At 44.3% G+C, this 17,775-nt stretch overlaps 1 protein-coding gene across 1 annotated transcript; it reads left to right on the top strand.

Moving 5' to 3' along the window:
• Nucleotides 1-1,497: 1,497 nt before the first annotated feature.
• dmgdh (dimethylglycine dehydrogenase) lies at nt 1,498-17,442 on the top strand. The gene is made up of 16 exons (XM_030435677.1): nt 1,498-1,719; nt 2,054-2,222; nt 4,372-4,470; nt 4,550-4,714; nt 5,962-6,166; nt 10,877-11,125; nt 11,213-11,411; nt 12,190-12,359; nt 12,444-12,597; nt 14,191-14,356; nt 14,456-14,586; nt 15,145-15,362; nt 15,553-15,710; nt 15,871-15,930; nt 16,015-16,149; nt 16,749-17,442. The coding sequence occupies exons 1-16, from the start codon at nt 1,598-1,600 to the stop codon at nt 16,959-16,961; spliced, it is 2,613 nt and encodes an 870-aa protein (XP_030291537.1). The 5' UTR covers nt 1,498-1,597; the 3' UTR covers nt 16,962-17,442.
• The last annotated feature ends 333 nt before the right edge of the window (nt 17,443-17,775 follow it).

Raw genomic sequence — 17,775 nt, 5'->3', positions numbered from 1 at the left:
CAGATCACTCAGATCAATCAATCAGCTGTTCGTACTCACACCAGCGCTTCAGTTTGGTTAACGCTGCTCCTGGGTTCATCTTTAGACGAGTCAGATTAATCTTTTAATCAGATCATCTGTGAAGTTTTGAGTTTAGATTTGTTTCTCTGTATTTCAGCAGCTGGAGATAAACGTCCAGTTCAGACCTGCTGCAGCTGATCCAGGTGAGTTCCAGGTTGTGTTGCAATGAAAAGGCTCAAGGACCAAACAGAGATAAATGTGTCAGTGTGGATCGTTCAGACCGGATCCAACCGGTCCGTTCCTCTGACACTGAACACAGATTACATGATCTGGACACAAACAACCGGTGCAACAGAAAGCTTTGCATCAGTGATAATATTTATATTTCTTTATGTGAAAAGTTTATCAGTTTATGATTAAATATCTGCAGAATTGGCGACATTCACTGTGTTTACCGCTAATTAGCAAATGTTAGCATGCTAGCCGGTGAACTGTAGATGGTAAACTTAGTATTGATTTGATGTTATTTACACAAGTTTTAAGATCAAATCTTCACTGTAGCTGCGAAGCTAAAAGTGTCGAGGGTGAAAATAAATAATAATACTTTCACTTCTGATTTAAAGGAGCAGTTTGTAGTTTTGATGAGCAGAGAAAAGATCTTCACTGACTAATAAACAAAATAATAATCAAACTCTCTTTGTCTTCATGCCACCTTTCTGGCTTCAAACAGTGTTATGGGACCTTGTTTTGAGTTTGTATTATTTAAAACTACATATTGCAGCTTTAAGTACAACACTGGAGTTAGTACGTACTCCACTTAGTTACACAACATCATTGCTGATATGAAAACTTTATTTTAAGAGATTATAATGCAGAAAAATATGATTGAGGTTATTTAGAATTATTAATTTCCCAGTGAAGTTTAATATTAAACTGTGAAATATGTTGCTGTTGTTACATTTCTGTCACATAAGTGCATTTTTAAACGGATCTCTAATTCAAAACGTGTCTATCAGCAAATACAACAAAATGAAAAATACATTTTGTCTTTGTCATATCGGCATCAACCCCCAAACTGGAACTTCAAGATCTTTATTTCCTACTTCTTCTTTTTAAAATGCAATATGTAGTTTAACCAAACAAACTCTTTATGTTGAATAAACTGAACAAACAAACTGACAGCTTCATACTGCTCTACTTTGTTTACATGTGGCGGACCCTGCCACCTTTGCTCTGGGGCCTTGTTTTCCTCTGAGAGCAGCTCGTTTATTCACTGATGGAAACAGTTTGTGTTACTTCCTCGTTGATGTTGTACATATAGAAATGCTGTAAAACTACATATCGCTCCTTTAACTGAGCACACTGGCTCTCTGTCAGACGCTCTCAGCAGCAGGTTGACCTACATTTGGTGTCCTGGCACACAAAGAGTTAACTGGCTCGGGGTTGAAGCGGGTAAAGTTTCGGTCCTTCGACCTGTGGGCGTGTAAAACTGGGATATTTGTGACTACACACGGCGGTGCGGGGGTCAGTGACAGGGGGCCAGCGTGTGCTCGGAGTCGCATGTGTAGTTAGTTTATAGGTTTTTTTAATTGTAGTCATGTCGCGGATATTGAACCTCATCAACGTCCAGCTGCGGAGAGACTCATCCGCCTGTCGGACGATCGCTCGGCTTCCTTTAAGGACCATCTGCTGCACATCACGGAGACGAGCCGAGCAGGGGTGAGTTCTGCTCACAGGATTCATTAAACACGCTGTTAGTGTCGCAGTGGCTCAGTGAGGAAGTTAGAAATCAGCCGTCTGTAACGCCTCAGTGCGCGTAAAGCTGCGCGTAAAGTTGCGCGTAAAGTTGCGCAGCTGGTTGATCCACGCAGCCAGACTTCATGCAGAGCAGCTGTAATTGAAGTCAGTCCAGTTCTGGTGGTCGCGCATCCTGTCACACAGGATCAGCATGGTGACCCAGATGCACCAGGTCTGGCTGCAGGCGAGACAGCTGCTGTGAACCCAGTGCTGATGCTGCAGCTGTGATCACTCACCTGTGCTTCTCCCCCCTCAGTGATGGAGCCACAGTTCTGGGAAAAAGGTGGAAGGACACCGCGGAAACAGTCATCATCGGTGGTGGATGTGTGGGGGTCAGCGTGGCCTATCACCTGGCCAAAGGTGGCATGAAGGACGTGGTGCTGCTGGAGAAGACCGAGCTGACGGCTGGATCCACCTGGCACGCTGTACGTCTCACAGAGTCCACTTAGTAATGTGTGAAGCTCATGAAGTCAGTGAAGCTTTCAGTGGGACTCAGGTGATCCGGGTCACAGAACAACTGTTCAAACACATTCACAGGTCGATTCGTGTGCTGGCCTGAGTCACTGCACATCATGATTCACTAAATCCAAAAGCTTTGTCGTCAAATCGTCTGAAACTTAAATATATCCAGTTTACATCACATAGGACTAGAAGCAGCCAACGAGATGTTTCCATGTCTGATTAATCTGCTGGTTAATTGTATCGAACTAACTTAAAAACTACACAGTGTCCAAAGAACCACAATCAGATTTGCAACCCCGACCTGCACAGATATCCACGTGTGTTGGATGTGTTGTGTTTTTATACAACTATTGAATCAAAGATTGAAATTCTGGTATCATGACGACCTTTAATCTCATAAAAAGTATTCCAAAAGTTGGGAAAAACTTTATTAAACTGCTTCTTTTTGTCCAACCAAGAATCCAAAACTAAACTAAAATAATTCTGTTTCATTAAAGACAAAGACGAGCAGCAAATCATCTCCATCCAGAAGCTCGATCGAAGGAATATTTAGTGTTTTTCTTCGAAAAATGTTTTTAAATTGATCCATTAATTTATTTCAGCTCTGTTTCCTTTAATTTTTTTCCCTTTTCCAATCATCCATGTTTGGCTGCTGTCTCAGTGTCAAAGTCCACAAAACATAAAACAGAGTTGCAGCATTCTGCTAAACAGCTGAAGCAGCTGGAGATTTGATTTAAAGCAGAGAAACGACCAAAGAAACCTCATCGAGCTGTTTTGCGGTGAAGCTGCAGCGTGTTGTGGAGCTTCTTCCTCGACAGCCTCGTTGGCTGAAGGTGTTTACTGCGTTGGGTCGCAGCGTCGTGTGAGCAGCTGCTACAAGTTTTCAAGTCAGTTAAGGTCTTGACTCACTTTCACTCATTCACCCAGCAGCGCTTCATGGTAAAGCTATAAATACTCACGTCAGAGGGGGAACGCACCCTTCTTCAGTTACTCTCCTCGTACAGGAGGGGGATGGAGCTGATCCCAGCATGCATGTGGTGACAGGCAGGTGGCCAGGTCGACGTTTATACCTACGGGGGATTTTAGGTAGATTTTTTTTTGGGGCTGCAAGGGAAAAAAAACACAGATAATGGGAGAATAAACCTGCAGCTGTGCTCTTTGTAGTGAGAATCAGACGTGCTGCTGTGTGTTCGTCAGGGACGTAACAAATAAACAACACGGAAATGTGAAATACTGCGAGAAAGTAAAAACCCAGTGTTGGAAACCAGCTGTTTGTCAGGAAGAACTCAGGTTGTTGAGGACTGATTTGAAAAATGTCTTAAATTTCAACAGTTTGGCAGCAAAACCAGAGAGCTGAGCGTCTTTTAGATGTTTTGAACACATGAGTTTAACAGCACGAGGAGGATAATTTGCCTAAAAAACTTAAAACCTGACACAGTAAAACGACTGAAGGAGTGAGAAGGAGGCTCTGATTACAAGCTGAACCAGGATCAGTCTCTATGTTCACTCAGAGCTGTGACAGGTTTTATTTATTGGCAATTATCAAATTTAAAGATATAAAATGTAAGAATTCTGCACTGAAATGTCTTAAAAACACAGAGAGTGTCGTTCTACGTGTTGTTGAGTTGTGTACTTTCATTTTCCCAAATGTTTCCAACAATGTTCAAACCAGAGAAATCTGCGAGTCCTCGAGGTCACGTTGTGTTTCATCCAGTCTCGAGGAAGGAAGTCGGAGAACGAGACGAAACACAACGTGAATAAAACTTTAAAACACCTCGTTAAACACCTCGTTAAACACCTCGTTAAACACTGTGCTGCAGTCGGGTCGATAAACAGGAGTGAAGATCTCTGAGCTCTCCTCCCGTCGGTGAACGTCTCCGGATCGGAACAGGATCTGATGTGACTCATTTTAGCATCTTTCAGCTCATTGTTTTGTTTTTTTACGGCCCGTAACTTTACTGTTCTGGTTCTGCGTCTGCGGTCTTAATAGTGTTAACGACAGACAGATTTAGCGACCAGCTAGTGAACACTGTGAAGCATTCAGGAGCTAAAGAGATGACGTGTTAGTGTGTTTACTGTCATCCTTCATCAGCTGTTTGTTTTGTGTTTCAGGCTGGTCTGACGACATATTACCATCCAGGCATCAACGTCAAGAAAGTCCACTATGACAGCATTAAGTTATACGAGACCTTGGAGGCTGAAACCGGACAGGTGAGCGCCTCGCTCATTTCTCATAACCTGAGCTGTGGTTTCTGTGGTGACATCACTCGTATCCTCCCTCTCTCTGTAGGCGGTGGGCCTCCATACGCCCGGCAGCGTTCGTATTGCTGCAACGGCGGCTCGGGTGGATGAGATGAGGTACCAGATGACCCGAACACACTGGCACGTGACGGAGCAGTACATGATCGGACCGGAGAAAGTTCTTGAGCTTTTCCCTCTGCTTGATATCAACAAGGTCCGTGTGAATCGTGGAAACTTTACTCAAAGTTTACTCTTCAGAGGAAAAGCGTTTTCCATCACAGTCTTTCAGTGTTGCTGCGGCGCCATCAATGGGCCGAAATGTCAACTTCTTAATGAATATTCATGGTCCCCAGAGGATTATACCTTCTGATTTCAGCCCCTGTACTTTTCTCCAGAGCTGAAATCACCATTTGTGCAAAAACAAAACAAGAAAAACATCAAAATTTGTGATGGCACATTGTCAATAATTCATTCATGCTCCTCTAAGGATGAATTTTTTGGGTTTTGGACATTCTTCTTTTCCTTTAGAATTGCCAACTTTTTTAAATCATCAAATATAAAGCTAATTCCCATGAATCATTCAAGGAATATTCATGGTCCCCAGAAGATTATGACCTCTGATTTTAGCAAACCCCTGTCATTTTGAAAAGCACCACCACAAGGCTGAAATTGCTGTTTGCGCGCAAGAATAGTCCAAATTTACAAAAGCACATTGTCAATGAATAATTCAATCATGCTCCTCAGAGGAAACGCCTTTTTCATTTTGGATCTTTTGCACCTTTCGGTGTTCCTTTTGTTTTTCCCCCTGGGACAAATGTCAAAACACAAAAACCTCTTAAAATTATCAAATTATTTATTTATTTATTATCAAATTTAGGCAAATTCCCATGAAACCTTTACTGAATATTCGTGGTCCCCAGAAGATTATGACCTCTGACTTTAACAAACTCCTGTCATTTTGACCAGCACCACCACAAATTTGTTTTCGCTCGATAATTTTTCCAAATCTACAGAATCTATGATTCAATCCTGGTCCTCAGAGGAAGAACTTTTCCATTTCAGACATTCCCCTCTCACCATCGGGCCTTTTCAAATCATCAGATATGTTGCAGATTCCCACGAGTCTGTCAATAGATATTCATGATCCCCAGAAGATTTTCCCAGACCTCTTAATCAGAACCAACACAAAGCTGAGATTAGACATTCAGCCGTTCATGCTCCTCAGTGGAAAAACCCTGTGGTGTTCCCCTGCATCATCCTCAAATATGCCAACTTTTCACACTCCAAAACCTTTTAAATCATCAAATATTAGACAGATTACGATGAAATCTTCTCAATACATTAACGCTCACAAGAAGATTAACCTTGAGAATGTGAAGCCACAATAACGGGACAAAATCGTGTCCTCGTTATCAATCCTGATGAAACGTTTTTGCCACATGTAGTATTGTGTGTTTCCAGGTGTTGGCGGGTCTGTACACGCCAGGCGACGGCCACATCGACCCGTACTCTCTGACTATGGCTCTGGCTGCTGGCGCTCGTATGTACGGAGCGCAGATCTACAACCCGGCACCGGTGACCAGCCTCAGCCCGACCGCCGACGGCAAGTGGGACGTCCAGACTCCTCACGGAACCATCCGGGCCAATCGCATCGTCAATGCAACAGGTTCGTACTTGAACATTTCCAACAAAGGGAGTCAGGATTTAAAAGATAACACAGCTAGCTTACTGCTGGCACGGAGATGTTGTGTTTGTTTTCTTTGTCAGAGATCCTTTATCGACTTGTTGTGTTTCACTCTGGACGGATCTGAGAAGCTGAACTTTGAACTTTTGTCAAACTGAATTTCTGTCTTTTTTTTTTGTTTGTTGTTGAATAACTGAAGGCTGGTATTTATTTTGGATGAACTCTGGAAGCCGTTGCTGTAAAGTGATTTGCTGATCTTTACAAATCCAGATGCGAAAGTCCAAATGCACACAAAATGAAATTGTTGATGTTTCTGCTTGAATCTTTGGTGAAATTTAAAACAAGTAAATGGTTTGAAAGTTCAATGTTTGCATCAAAGTCAGCTTTTGTGTCCAGATAGCAACAACATGGTGACAGGCTTCAGGCTTTAAACTCTAAATCCAAAATTTGAATTTGATCCTGAAGATCAGAAGCAGGATTGTCGTCTCCCAGTATCTCCTTCTCTCCACCCTCACATGCTTAGCGAGCTAATTACGGTCTTCAGAGATGTTGTGTTTGTTTTCTTTGTCAGAGATCCTTTATTGACTTGTTTGTGAAGAGGGTTCACTCTGGACAGATTCAAGAAACTGAACCGTGTCACAAACTGAATTTCTATCTTTTGAAACAGAGACGAGGCTTGGATTTTCTCTCAGGTGGTTTGTTTAGTCAGATCCGAAAAGTTTCGGCTTTAATTTATTTCTGCAGATTCAGACTCAGTGCAGAGACTTCCTGTTATCTGTGGACGCTCTCTCACAGGAGACCTTTGCCCACACAGACCACCGCTCGCAGAGTTCAGAGAAACAAACTTTTGGCTCAGACTGGGTCAGTCCAGTTCTGGGTGGATTTTGTTGGCAGAGACTCTTTCCATCGCTGCTGCTGCTGCTGGTTTATCAGGCAACATTCAGGAATTCGCTTCAGTCTGTCTTCTGCCTGTCGGGAGGATTGTGTAACATATTGATCTGTATGTAGGTCATGCAGGTTTTATCTCAGTCAGTAAGAGTCAGGTTTAAAAAAATTAACATGCAGATGGTGAAATTAAACAGAAACAGCAGCTCAGTCCTAATTAATACTGTGTAATTCATGTTTGGTGATGCTGATGTGGATGTTTAACGTGTTCTCGCACGCTCACAAGCTTTATATTGTGAACAGCACCGTAAAGACGACAAAGAGCAAATGTTCTTCAGCTGATTCACATCTTAATGCTCCATATATCCTTACTGAATCTGCACATTCTGTACTCCGGTTGGAGCCGGTTGTGTTGTTGGCGGTTTGCCTTCGCTGTGTCCGACAGCCAATCCAAACAGGCCAGCAGCTCAGACTCCATCCAATCTTGAAGCTGCAGCTCATGTACACCTCCTGAAACGCAGCTTTCTGGCTGCGTGTTGCATTCAGGGACACATTAGATTGATTTATATCACACATGTGTTTGTTGGCATGAATGAGTAACATTTTTTGATTATGTAATGTGTAGATTCAGACTCGTGGTCGCTGCAGTTTGTTGTGTGATTTAAAGATGCAGCTTCTCTGCGGTCTGCAGAAAGAACCCAGCAGCTAATTTAAAGTCTCGTCCCTGAAAATCCCACAAAGCAGGAGGAGAAAAACTCCCAGGGTGCAACAGCAACCTCAGTCTTTTATTGTGCTCGCGTTATTGCTTCAGACCCGCCGCCTGCAAGTGGTCGTTTTTGTTGTGCTTGCAAAACTCCGTCCATCTTTAGATAAACTCTCGGCTCCTCTCGACTTCTTTTTTTCCTTTGCATACTTGCATACTTTCCCTCTGCTGCTGCCCCCCAACAGAACCGTGTCCAGAACCGTAACCACTGCTTTTGTCCCGCCAGCGTCTCATTTTCACAACCTCTCCTCACTGCTGGCCCCCCCCACTCCCCGATAACTCTCCGAGTCCAAATTAAGGTCGAAGGTCATGTTTCCTGGAATGTGACCCCATAGGATCAGTTTCAATATATCAGCCTTCAGACCAGAAGGAGGAACAAACAGTTTCAATCCTGTGAATGTGATCAGTAACATGATTTAGTTAACTATTTATTCTTCTCTGGATGCTTGCTATTTAGTTTTTGCAGCCTTATTTGGAAGACATGATGTAAGAAATAAGAACTGACTATGTGAATTATTATTTATTTGATCACATTAATTCAGCCTCTGCACGATCGTTCCACATACAGAACCGCCTCTGCGATTAACTTCTGTTCATGAATACAGTCTGACAGCGCGGCTGGTTGTTACAGGCACAACATGTTATTCCTGTGAGCTTGTTGACGCCCCATTCATCACTGTAGCTCGGTGAATCGGGCCTGTGTGCAGGCGTCTGGTCAACATGTTCCTCTGCAGCCCGGCTCCGGCCTGAACTGCCTCAGACCTTATCTGAATGTTTGTGTACGCACCCCAACCCGAGATAAAGTTCACGTCTGGAGAACATATATATTTGACCATAAACAGACTGTAGACTTGCGTGCAATTAAACACATTGACGACATTTTGAAATAATGGATTTCAAGTGTTCCTCCTGAGGATCCGGTCTGTCCTCATGCTGCAGGTCACAGCAGCCGAGCCGGCACAAAGTTCATGTTGATCTTTGTTAAGTGACCCACTTTCACTGATCAGAACACAGAACACAGCATGTCTGCTGTCCCGCTGACAGTTAACTACCACCAGGTTTTCACAGTGAAGTACTGTAACCATGCACTTGCATTGCATGATGAGTAATTATTTGGAATATTACAAATAGCTGCTGTGAAATTCTGAAGCAACTCTAAAAAAGAAATAAGTTAAAATGGCGCATTACAAGGAAACACTGTAGTCAGGGTGCAGCGCCGTACAGTGACGAGCAGTGTGGATACTGTAGTTTTACAACAAAGTACACATGCTAACATGCTAACATGCTGCGACAAGTTAATGTGCCTACACACCACCTCATCTGAAGCAGGAGGGTGTACAGAACATCTTTTCAGATCAGTTTGGTGATTCACGTCTCCAGCTGCTTCGGTTGTGTTGAGATGACGACCTGATTTACATATTTAGGTGAACTGTTCCTTTAAAAAGGTGATATCCTGCAGCGCCCAAGTTGCAAAAAGTCAGTTGAGGCCTGAAGCTTTTTGTTACAGTGAAGTGAAATCCACCTGTCTGTTCTTTTCACGGTTACATGAGTTTTACTGAGAGCGTTCGCTGCAACGACATGAGAGGAATTCCAAGAAGACACACGATGAGAGAAAACGTCTGGTTTAATCGTACAGACTGTCGATCCGCTAACGACCCCGAGGCGAGCTGAAACAGAACCGTGTTCTGTGAGCACACACGGCCCGGGGCAGCGAACAGTTTGCTGGTGAAGTCTCCACACTGTGTTTAACTTGTTATACAACCATCATGCGTGACGCAACTCAACTTTACAGATTTCCTTTTCTGTGTCAGGGCGTTAAAGGAGCATTACGTAGTTCTAGCCCCTTTTAGATAGAAAGGGCGGCACATTTACTCCAAGGTGAGGACGGCAATGTGCCGGCCTGTCTTTCTTAAACGGAGGCGTAATATTCCTCCTTTTCCAAAAGCCGCCTCTGAGGTAGGCGTAAACATGTGACGTGACGTGAAGCTTGAAGTTGGGCTGTGAACGGTGACAACGAATCTGTCTTCAAAATAAGAGCTTTACGTTGCACCCCATTGGAGTTTAGAACTGGGTTCTTAGCGGGGGGCTTTTAATTTGAAAGTAGCGACAGTCGATAGCTTGCCGACACAACAACAAGCTAACACAACCAAACAGCTACAGAGACCGAGGAGACGCTGCATCTCCTGGATCTCAGCAGCTGTCCAGTTGTTCATCTTAATGTCCGCGGATGAAGTGATGGTCTGACTGCTGTGATCAGCTGTTTCCTGGTTTTTAAACTCCCCGGCTGTGGGTCGCACAACAGTGCAGGTCATCGTCACCTCCGCCCACCTCACGCACAGGCCGGCACATTGACGCCTGGTTTTTAGATAGCAGTCGAGGCGGAAATAAGTGTACCCTCCAAGGCGGAAAATCGGCGGACCAAAACAGACCCCTAATTTGCCGCCCTCTGTCTAAAACCGCGGACCGAGCCGCCAAAATGACGGCAAATTGGCAGCTTGGTGACCTGTCTAAAAACGGCTTCTGTAGAAGAAATCCAAACTCCAGAATTTTAATATTATCGTGCTAAAATGCTAACGGATGTCTGACCTTTAGGACTACAAGCTCCATCACTCTGCTAAGTTATCGGTCTCTGAAATACACATCCAAAGACAATAAAAGTAATCAAAAACTTCAGGTACTAACTTCAGCCTCAGGGGGTACACAGAGTCCTGGACTTTCTGTTCAGAAGGAAAATGAACTTTCCTAACAAATGGAGAAAGAGGGGCGAAGCTTCTCCCTAACAAACAGCTTCATTCATCGAACTTTATGTGTTTCCTGGGAGACATAAAGTATTTATGATAGCTCAGTAAAACATGGACATACTGTTCGAGCTGTGCAGCCTGAAGGAACAGTCATGATTGTATAAGCATCACACAAATTCAACAATTTAGCTCGTTTGGTAAATTTAATAACAAGTATTATTAGATAAAGACGAAGTCTTCATTCTCTGGTGAACACACACAACTCGTGACTTCAACTGAATGTGTTTATCTGTTGGTGTTCAGGTTTCTGGGCCCGTGAGGTCGGCAAGATGATCGGGTTTGATCACCCCACCATCCCAGTGCATCACCAGTACGTGGTGACGGCTACGGTACCGGAGGTGAAGGCTCTGAAGAAGGAGCTGGCCGTCATCAGAGACCTGGAGGCGTCTTACTACCTGCGTCAGGAGAGAGACGGCCTGCTGTTCGGCCCGTATGAGAAGATGGAGAAGATGAAGCTCCAGGACTCCTGGGTCAGAGAGGGAGTGCCTCCAGGTCGGTCCGCCATGGTTAAAGATTCGTCCATCCACTCAACACTTTAATATTTTATTTGTCTCAACCTGTTGGTCTGGCTCTTGGCAGGTTTCGGTAAGGAGCTGTTTGAGTCGGATCTTGACAGGATAATGGAGCATGTGGAGATGGCCATGGAGATGGTCCCCGTGCTGAAGAAGGCTGACATCATCAACGTCGTGTCTGGACCAATCACATACACCCCCGACCTCCTGCCCATGGTCGGGCCGCACCAAGGAGTTCGCAACTACTGGGCTGCCGTCGGCTTCGGGTACGTGTGGACGGAGATCAGTTAGCTCAGATCGGTTAGCTAAGTCCCGGATAAACAATTTAGAATTTTTTTTCTGTTAGCTAGCTTTTTATCAATTTGTTATCATTATATTCAGCTTACATTTTAAACCATGTTTCCATTACTCTTAGCTAACTGTTTTTAACTGTTTATCCGTTAGCTTTAGCATTAGCTAACTGTTTCAACTGTTTATCCATTACCATAACTCTTAGGTAACTGTTTTTAACTGTTTATCCGTTAGCTTTAGCATTAGCTAACTGTTTCAACTGTTTATCCATTAGCATAACTCTTAGCTAACTGTTTTAACTGTTTAGCCGTTAGCGTTAGCATTAGCTAACTGTTTCAACTGTTTAGCCGTTAGCTTTAGCATTAGCTAACTGTTTCAACTGTTTATCCATTAGCATTACTCTTAGCTAACTGTTTTAACTGTTTAGCCGTTAGCTTTAGCATTAGCTAACTGTTTCAACTGTTTATCTGTTAGCTTTAGCATTAGCTAACTGTTTCAACTGTTTATCCGTTAGCTTTATCATTAGCTAACTGTTTCAACTGTTTATCCATTAGCATTACTCTTAGCTAACTGTTTCAACTGTTTATCTGTTAGCTTTACTCTTAGCTAACTGTAGGCATTACTTTAAGCTATTCGTTTCAACTATGTAAAGCTAACATGTTTTAACTTCTCTGGACGGTCTATACGTAGATAAAGAAATGGAGTTATAGTGGGTTTGTGATTTATAGTGTTCAAATCTTGAACTATTTCCAGGTATGGAGTCATCCATGCTGGAGGTATCGGTAAGTTCCTGAGCGACTGGATCAGGAACGGAGAACCTCCTTACGACCTGATTGAATGCGACCCCAACCGCTACGGCCGATGGGCAGATGTGCCCTTCATGTGCGCCAAAGCTCGGGAATCTTACGGCTTCAACAATGTGGGTAAGAACAACACGTTGCTCATTCATCGGCCAATCAAACGTCCTCTCTCATTCTGTCGCTAAACTCTTTTTCTGGTCTCTGCAGTCGGTTACCCGAAGGAGGAGCGCTTCGCTGGCCGGCCGACCTATCGGCTGAGCGGCGTGTACGAGCTGCTGAATGACAAAGCGTCTATGGGCTTTCACGCCGGCTGGGAACAACCTCACTGGTTCTACAAACCCGGAGACGATGTCGGATACAAGTAAGACTTCTAGTTAGCAGAGTTATTATCAATCTTGTTGTTTTGATTTGGAAAGATGCAAACCGAAACTATCTTAGACCTGAACAACAGCAGAGAAGTGAACATGTGAACAAAATGTTCCCACACTGTTTTTATATTGTTCTATATGTTATAATTGCTAACTGCTGTTGCAACCTTTTGGTCAGACCACATCCACCACCGGCTCTACAACCACTGTGGAGGAAGGATGATATAGTGACGGCTCTCCAGAGTTCATCGAGTTCACTGAGTTCGTTTAAAAAAAAATTGCTGTGGTGGAAATATGTGAACACATTGTTCTCGGGTGAGAGAACAGCACATGTTCTGATCCAGACGAGCTCAACACACATCGTCTAACGGTTCCTCTGACTCTGAGCAGCAGCACAAGAGAACCATTTAGAACTTGAGGGAACAGAACAGCTGCGAACATTCAGCACATCTCCACCTCGCCATCTGCAGGATCTCTGAATGTGTCACCGTGACATTATTCAGAAACCACACTGTCGCAGACTTGTTGAGATGTTGAGTCCAGCTGGAACTCGTCGGCTCAAATCTGTGCCAACTTTTTTTTTTGTCTCTTTCTACAAGAAAAACAAAGCTGCAGTCATAAAACACTCAAACTTTCTTTTCCAAACGTCACGCCGTGTCTTCAGGCTCCAGAGATGAAACTATCTTAGACCTCAACATCTCATCTACTGTCGGTGCATTGAGATGAAACTGGACAGACATTCGAGGTCCGCAGAGGATGAATCCTACTGACTTTCCATTTGGCTCTTCTAGGTTCACATTCTTTAGTTTTTAGCTGATCGTTTACAATAATTGGATGGATTGCAAAAAGTCCCTTAGTCCCTTAAAAAGATCTGCTGGCAGAAATGTTGGACAACAGTGATGTTTTCATGAGTGTGTAATCACTACAGTTACAGTCTGTTTCTACAGTAGCCCTGAATGTCTTATTTGTCCCATTTCATAATACAACTGGATGTTGGTTTAAAAAAATAGCCATTATGTTATTAAAACACTTTCAGCAATCAGAATAAGTGTGCTACATGACAGCTATGACATGACATGTGAGTCAAAGTGTTTCACTCTGAATCACGTCCTGCTGACGGTGAAGATGCTGAAGACGCGACCTGCTACCATCACTGCTGTCGGGTCTTGTAGCGTTTCTTTGTGGGTTGAAGTTCGGGACGTTTCTCTTTTATTTGACGTGTGAAGGATCTGTTTCGTTGTCGGACTGAACACCATTAGACTGTCCGACCGTTTCCACGACTGTAACCAGGCAGATGGCGAGGCGCAGTAGAGGCAGGCCGTGTGAATGTGGCGACAGACTCTAGATATCGCATTTGTGTTTTTCTTGTCGCCATCGTCGGGGAGGGTGAGAAGAGAGGCGTGTTCAGTTGTTTGCAACCTGCGACCTCACCACTAGATGTCACCAGATCCTACACACCGGACCTTTAAAGTCTAACAAGAAACACATGATAGTTCTGTCCTTCTGTCGGAACAATGGTCTTTTATTTTACTTTGACTTGAAGCTAATAAGAAGTGCGAGTGAAAATCATTCATGTTTGTGTTCAGGCCCAGTTTCCGTCGCACCAACTGGTTCGGACCGGTCGGCAGAGAGTGCAAACTGGTGATGGAGAAGGTGGGAGTGATCGACCTGACGCCTTTTGCGAAGTTCATCGTGAAGGGGAAGGACTCCCAGAAGCTGCTGGACCGCCTGTTCGCTAACAACATGCCGAAGGTACGACTCGCTTCACTGACGTCAGCGTTCAGCTGAAATCCACCTCACGTCCTCTAACGGCTCGTCTCGACCGGCTCGTTGTCCTCTGTGTGTGTTCAGGTGGGCCTCACTAACATCAGCCACATGTTGACCCCCGCTGGGAGAGTCTTCGCCGAGGTCACCATCACCCAGCTGACGCCCGGAGAGTTCCTGCTCATCACCGGCTCGGGCTCAGAGGGTCACGACCTCAGGTGAGACGCAACAAACTGAACACACGACTGATCAGGAGAAGCAGGTTTGTGTTCTTCACCTACATGATGCCTTTATGTAGTTTGTGTCATGCAACACTGCAGGAAACACAGACTGATGATGGAACCAGAGAAGCAGCTCCGGCTCGAGCTGTTCTGAATGAAACAGACAGAAACCTAAAACCTCTCAGCAGCCGTTAACTCAACGCCCCTCCGTCTGCTCCAATCAGGAGGCAGGACATTAAAAATATACATCCCATTCCCTCGCTGTAATCAGCTGAGGGAGGCGAGGACAGTTTCTGACTGTGTAGCGCCCTCTAGTGTTGACAAGTTATGGGACATATTCAGTGTGATGTCTCGACTTGCAGATGATATTTAACCAAATGTAAGACTTTTTCTGATTGAAGAGTTGCAGGTCAGTGTAAAGGTACGCAGTGTAAACATGCAGATGATGTTTCTCTGTTTTAAATCAAGTCTCCAGATACTTCAGTTGACGCTCCAGAAGTTTTCTGTGGACTACGGCACTTCTCTTGACTTTATATCTCTGCTGATGTGAACCAGGTGGATCGAGGACGAGGCTGCAAACGGCGGATACGACGTCGACATCAGCAACATCACGGACGACGTGGGCGTGCTCGGCATCGCAGGACCGAACTCCCGCAACGTTCTCCAGAAACTGACAGACGAGGATCTGAGCGACGGCGGATTCAAATTTCTCCACTGCAAGTCCATCAAGCTGGCCGGCATCCCTGTGAGGGCCATCAGGATCTCCTACACAGGTACTGACCACGTTTGTCCCGTTAAATGTTCAACCAGAGGAGCAAATGAGAACAATTAATCACTTTAAAGATAAAAAATCCCTTGAACGTTGGTGGATTTACTGTTTCAGTCATGAAAAACAGTATTTTGTCAGTGCTGAGTGGACCTTAAGATGCCGTACAGGGACAGTAAACATGCTCGTGTGTTCAGGTGAACTCGGCTGGGAGCTTTACATCGACCAGAAGAACATGGCGGCCGTGTATCAGGCCATGATGGAGGCCGGACAGGACCAGGGCATCGACAACTTCGGCACCTACGCCATGAACTCCCTCAGACTGGAGAAGGGCTTCAGAGGATGGGGAGCTGAGGTACACACACACACACACACACACACACACACACACACACACACACACACACACACACACACACACACACACACACCTTCATGCTAAGCTAAGCTAACCAGCTACAGTGGTATCGTTGGTTCTCATGTCAGTGTTCATTGGATCACCTCGTCTCTTCCAGATGAACTGCGACACCAATCCTCTGGAGGCTGGTCTGGATTACTTCATCAAACTGAACAAGGCAAGTCTCCAGGATGTGTTATTAAAACCTCTTTAACTCTGGATAAGTTCTGAATAAACATGGTGTGCGTCTGTGTTTGTGCAGCCATCCGACTTTATTGGCAAAGCCGCCCTCCAGGAGATTAAAGCGAAGGGCCTGAGGAGGAAGCTGTCCTACATCACGCTGGACACGGACGACATCGACCCCGAAGGCAACGAGACCGTGTGGTACAACGGCAAGGTGAGCAACAGCTGATCATGTAGTGTCAGATGGCACTTTGTATATTTTATATTATACATCGTACTTTGGGATATTATTGCGATAACTTCCGTCTGATTTTTGGGCGATTCCCATAAGAAATGATGGTAAATCTCTGTGAAATGAGCTCAGATGCTCTTCAGGTCTTTGTTGCGTCGCCAAACCTCAACATAGAAAAGTGATTCAGAGCTTAAATGATTCAGAAGACTTTGGAGTTCGCCGGCCTGTGTTGTTCTTTTGATAGCTTGAACGGTTTTCTGGAGAATCACAGTTTATTTTTCAGGAACATTTCTCCTAATCTTGACTAAGTTTTCACTCCACACACATCATTCACACATCAGACTAGTTGGGAATGTTGTGCTGGTGGCAGGCGTGTGACTGTGGAGGTAAACAGACTCACACTTTTGGCTTTATAAGCTTTCAATCAACGACAACGTCCTCATATGCTCCAGTGGTCATTTTGAGCCTTCAACATCAGTAAAGGAACCCACCAGGCACCAGGAACACGCTGAACTTCTTGTGAAATGTTCTACTTCTGTGGCTGTTCTCACTCGGCCGGTGTCCCTGGTGTTTCTCTTCAGGTGGTTGGCAACACAACGTCCGGAGCCTACAGCTACAGCTCCCAGCAGAGCCTGGCGTTCGCCTACCTGCCTTTGGACCTGTGCTCCGTGGGCCAGAAGGTGGAGGTGGAGCTGCTGGGCAGGAAGTACCCCGCCATGGTCATCCAGGAGCCTTTAGTCCTCACCGAGCCCACGCGGACCCGCCTGCAGAAGAAGGCGAAGAGCAAAGCGTAAACACGACGAGTTTGTCACCAGCTAATGAAGAACAATGTCACTGTGATGGAGGAGAGCTGAAGTGTTTGTGTCTGAAACCAAACAGTCGCATCACTTCACAACTTCCTCTTCCTGTCTCGTCCCGCGAGGAGGAAGCACATGAGAGAGCTCGGTGCTTCTTATGAATGTTACAGTGTTTGAAGAGTAATTTAATTTTTGTAATTCTGTTAATGTTTACAGGTCAACAGTGGAACCTTTTCTGTAGAAGAAAGCTGAAAAAAAAAAGAGTCAATGTGAAATGTAATCAATGCTGCCGACGTGCTTTTCATGAGAACTTTGTGACTGTGAGAAAATGAGATGCAACATTTAAACACCAATAACCTGAAGAAACGGAAAACTCACAAACTTGTACAAAGATTGTTTTATAAATCTGTTGTTTTTACTGCCATGTAATTAAATTCTGTACATTAATAATCTGATAATTAAAGCAATGAGATCACTGTCTCGTGTTTGGTGTCGCTCAGTTCTCCTCCTCCACTCGTCACCATGGCAACAGTCTTTATTACTACCTCCTCTGTCTGATTAGGACCATAAACTACAGCTGACACAAGGTACGGAGGCCCAAAGTGTTCAAACACAATAAACTAAATTAGCACATGGATAAATCTATGTAGAATAAAACAATAATGTGTTGAACAGTTTTCAAGGTATTTATTTTTATATCATACATTTTTATTTCATAATATCTGTTTTTCAAATTGAATTCATAAAGGCACTTTACACAATGTTTTGTGACCCCTGAGAGATTATTTATTTTTTTGTTTAGTAATTCAGT

This window comes from Sparus aurata, chromosome 12 (assembly GCF_900880675.1).
Source record: "Sparus aurata chromosome 12, fSpaAur1.1, whole genome shotgun sequence".
Taxonomy (NCBI): Eukaryota; Metazoa; Chordata; class Actinopteri; order Spariformes; family Sparidae; genus Sparus; species Sparus aurata.
The sequence above is the reverse complement of the archived record's forward strand: the minus strand, read 5'-3'. Positions and strand labels throughout refer to the sequence as shown.

Coding starts and splice junctions, on each gene's coding strand:
- dmgdh (XM_030435677.1), top strand. CDS start 1,598: ATGTCGCGGATATTGAACCTCATCAACGTCCAGCTGCGGAGAGACTCA. Junction 14,357..14,455: donor TCGCTAACAACATGCCGAAG/GTACGACTCGCT, acceptor GTGTGTGTTCAG/GTGGGCCTCACTAACATCAG. Junction 15,931..16,014: donor ACTTCATCAAACTGAACAAG/GCAAGTCTCCAG, acceptor GTGTTTGTGCAG/CCATCCGACTTTATTGGCAA.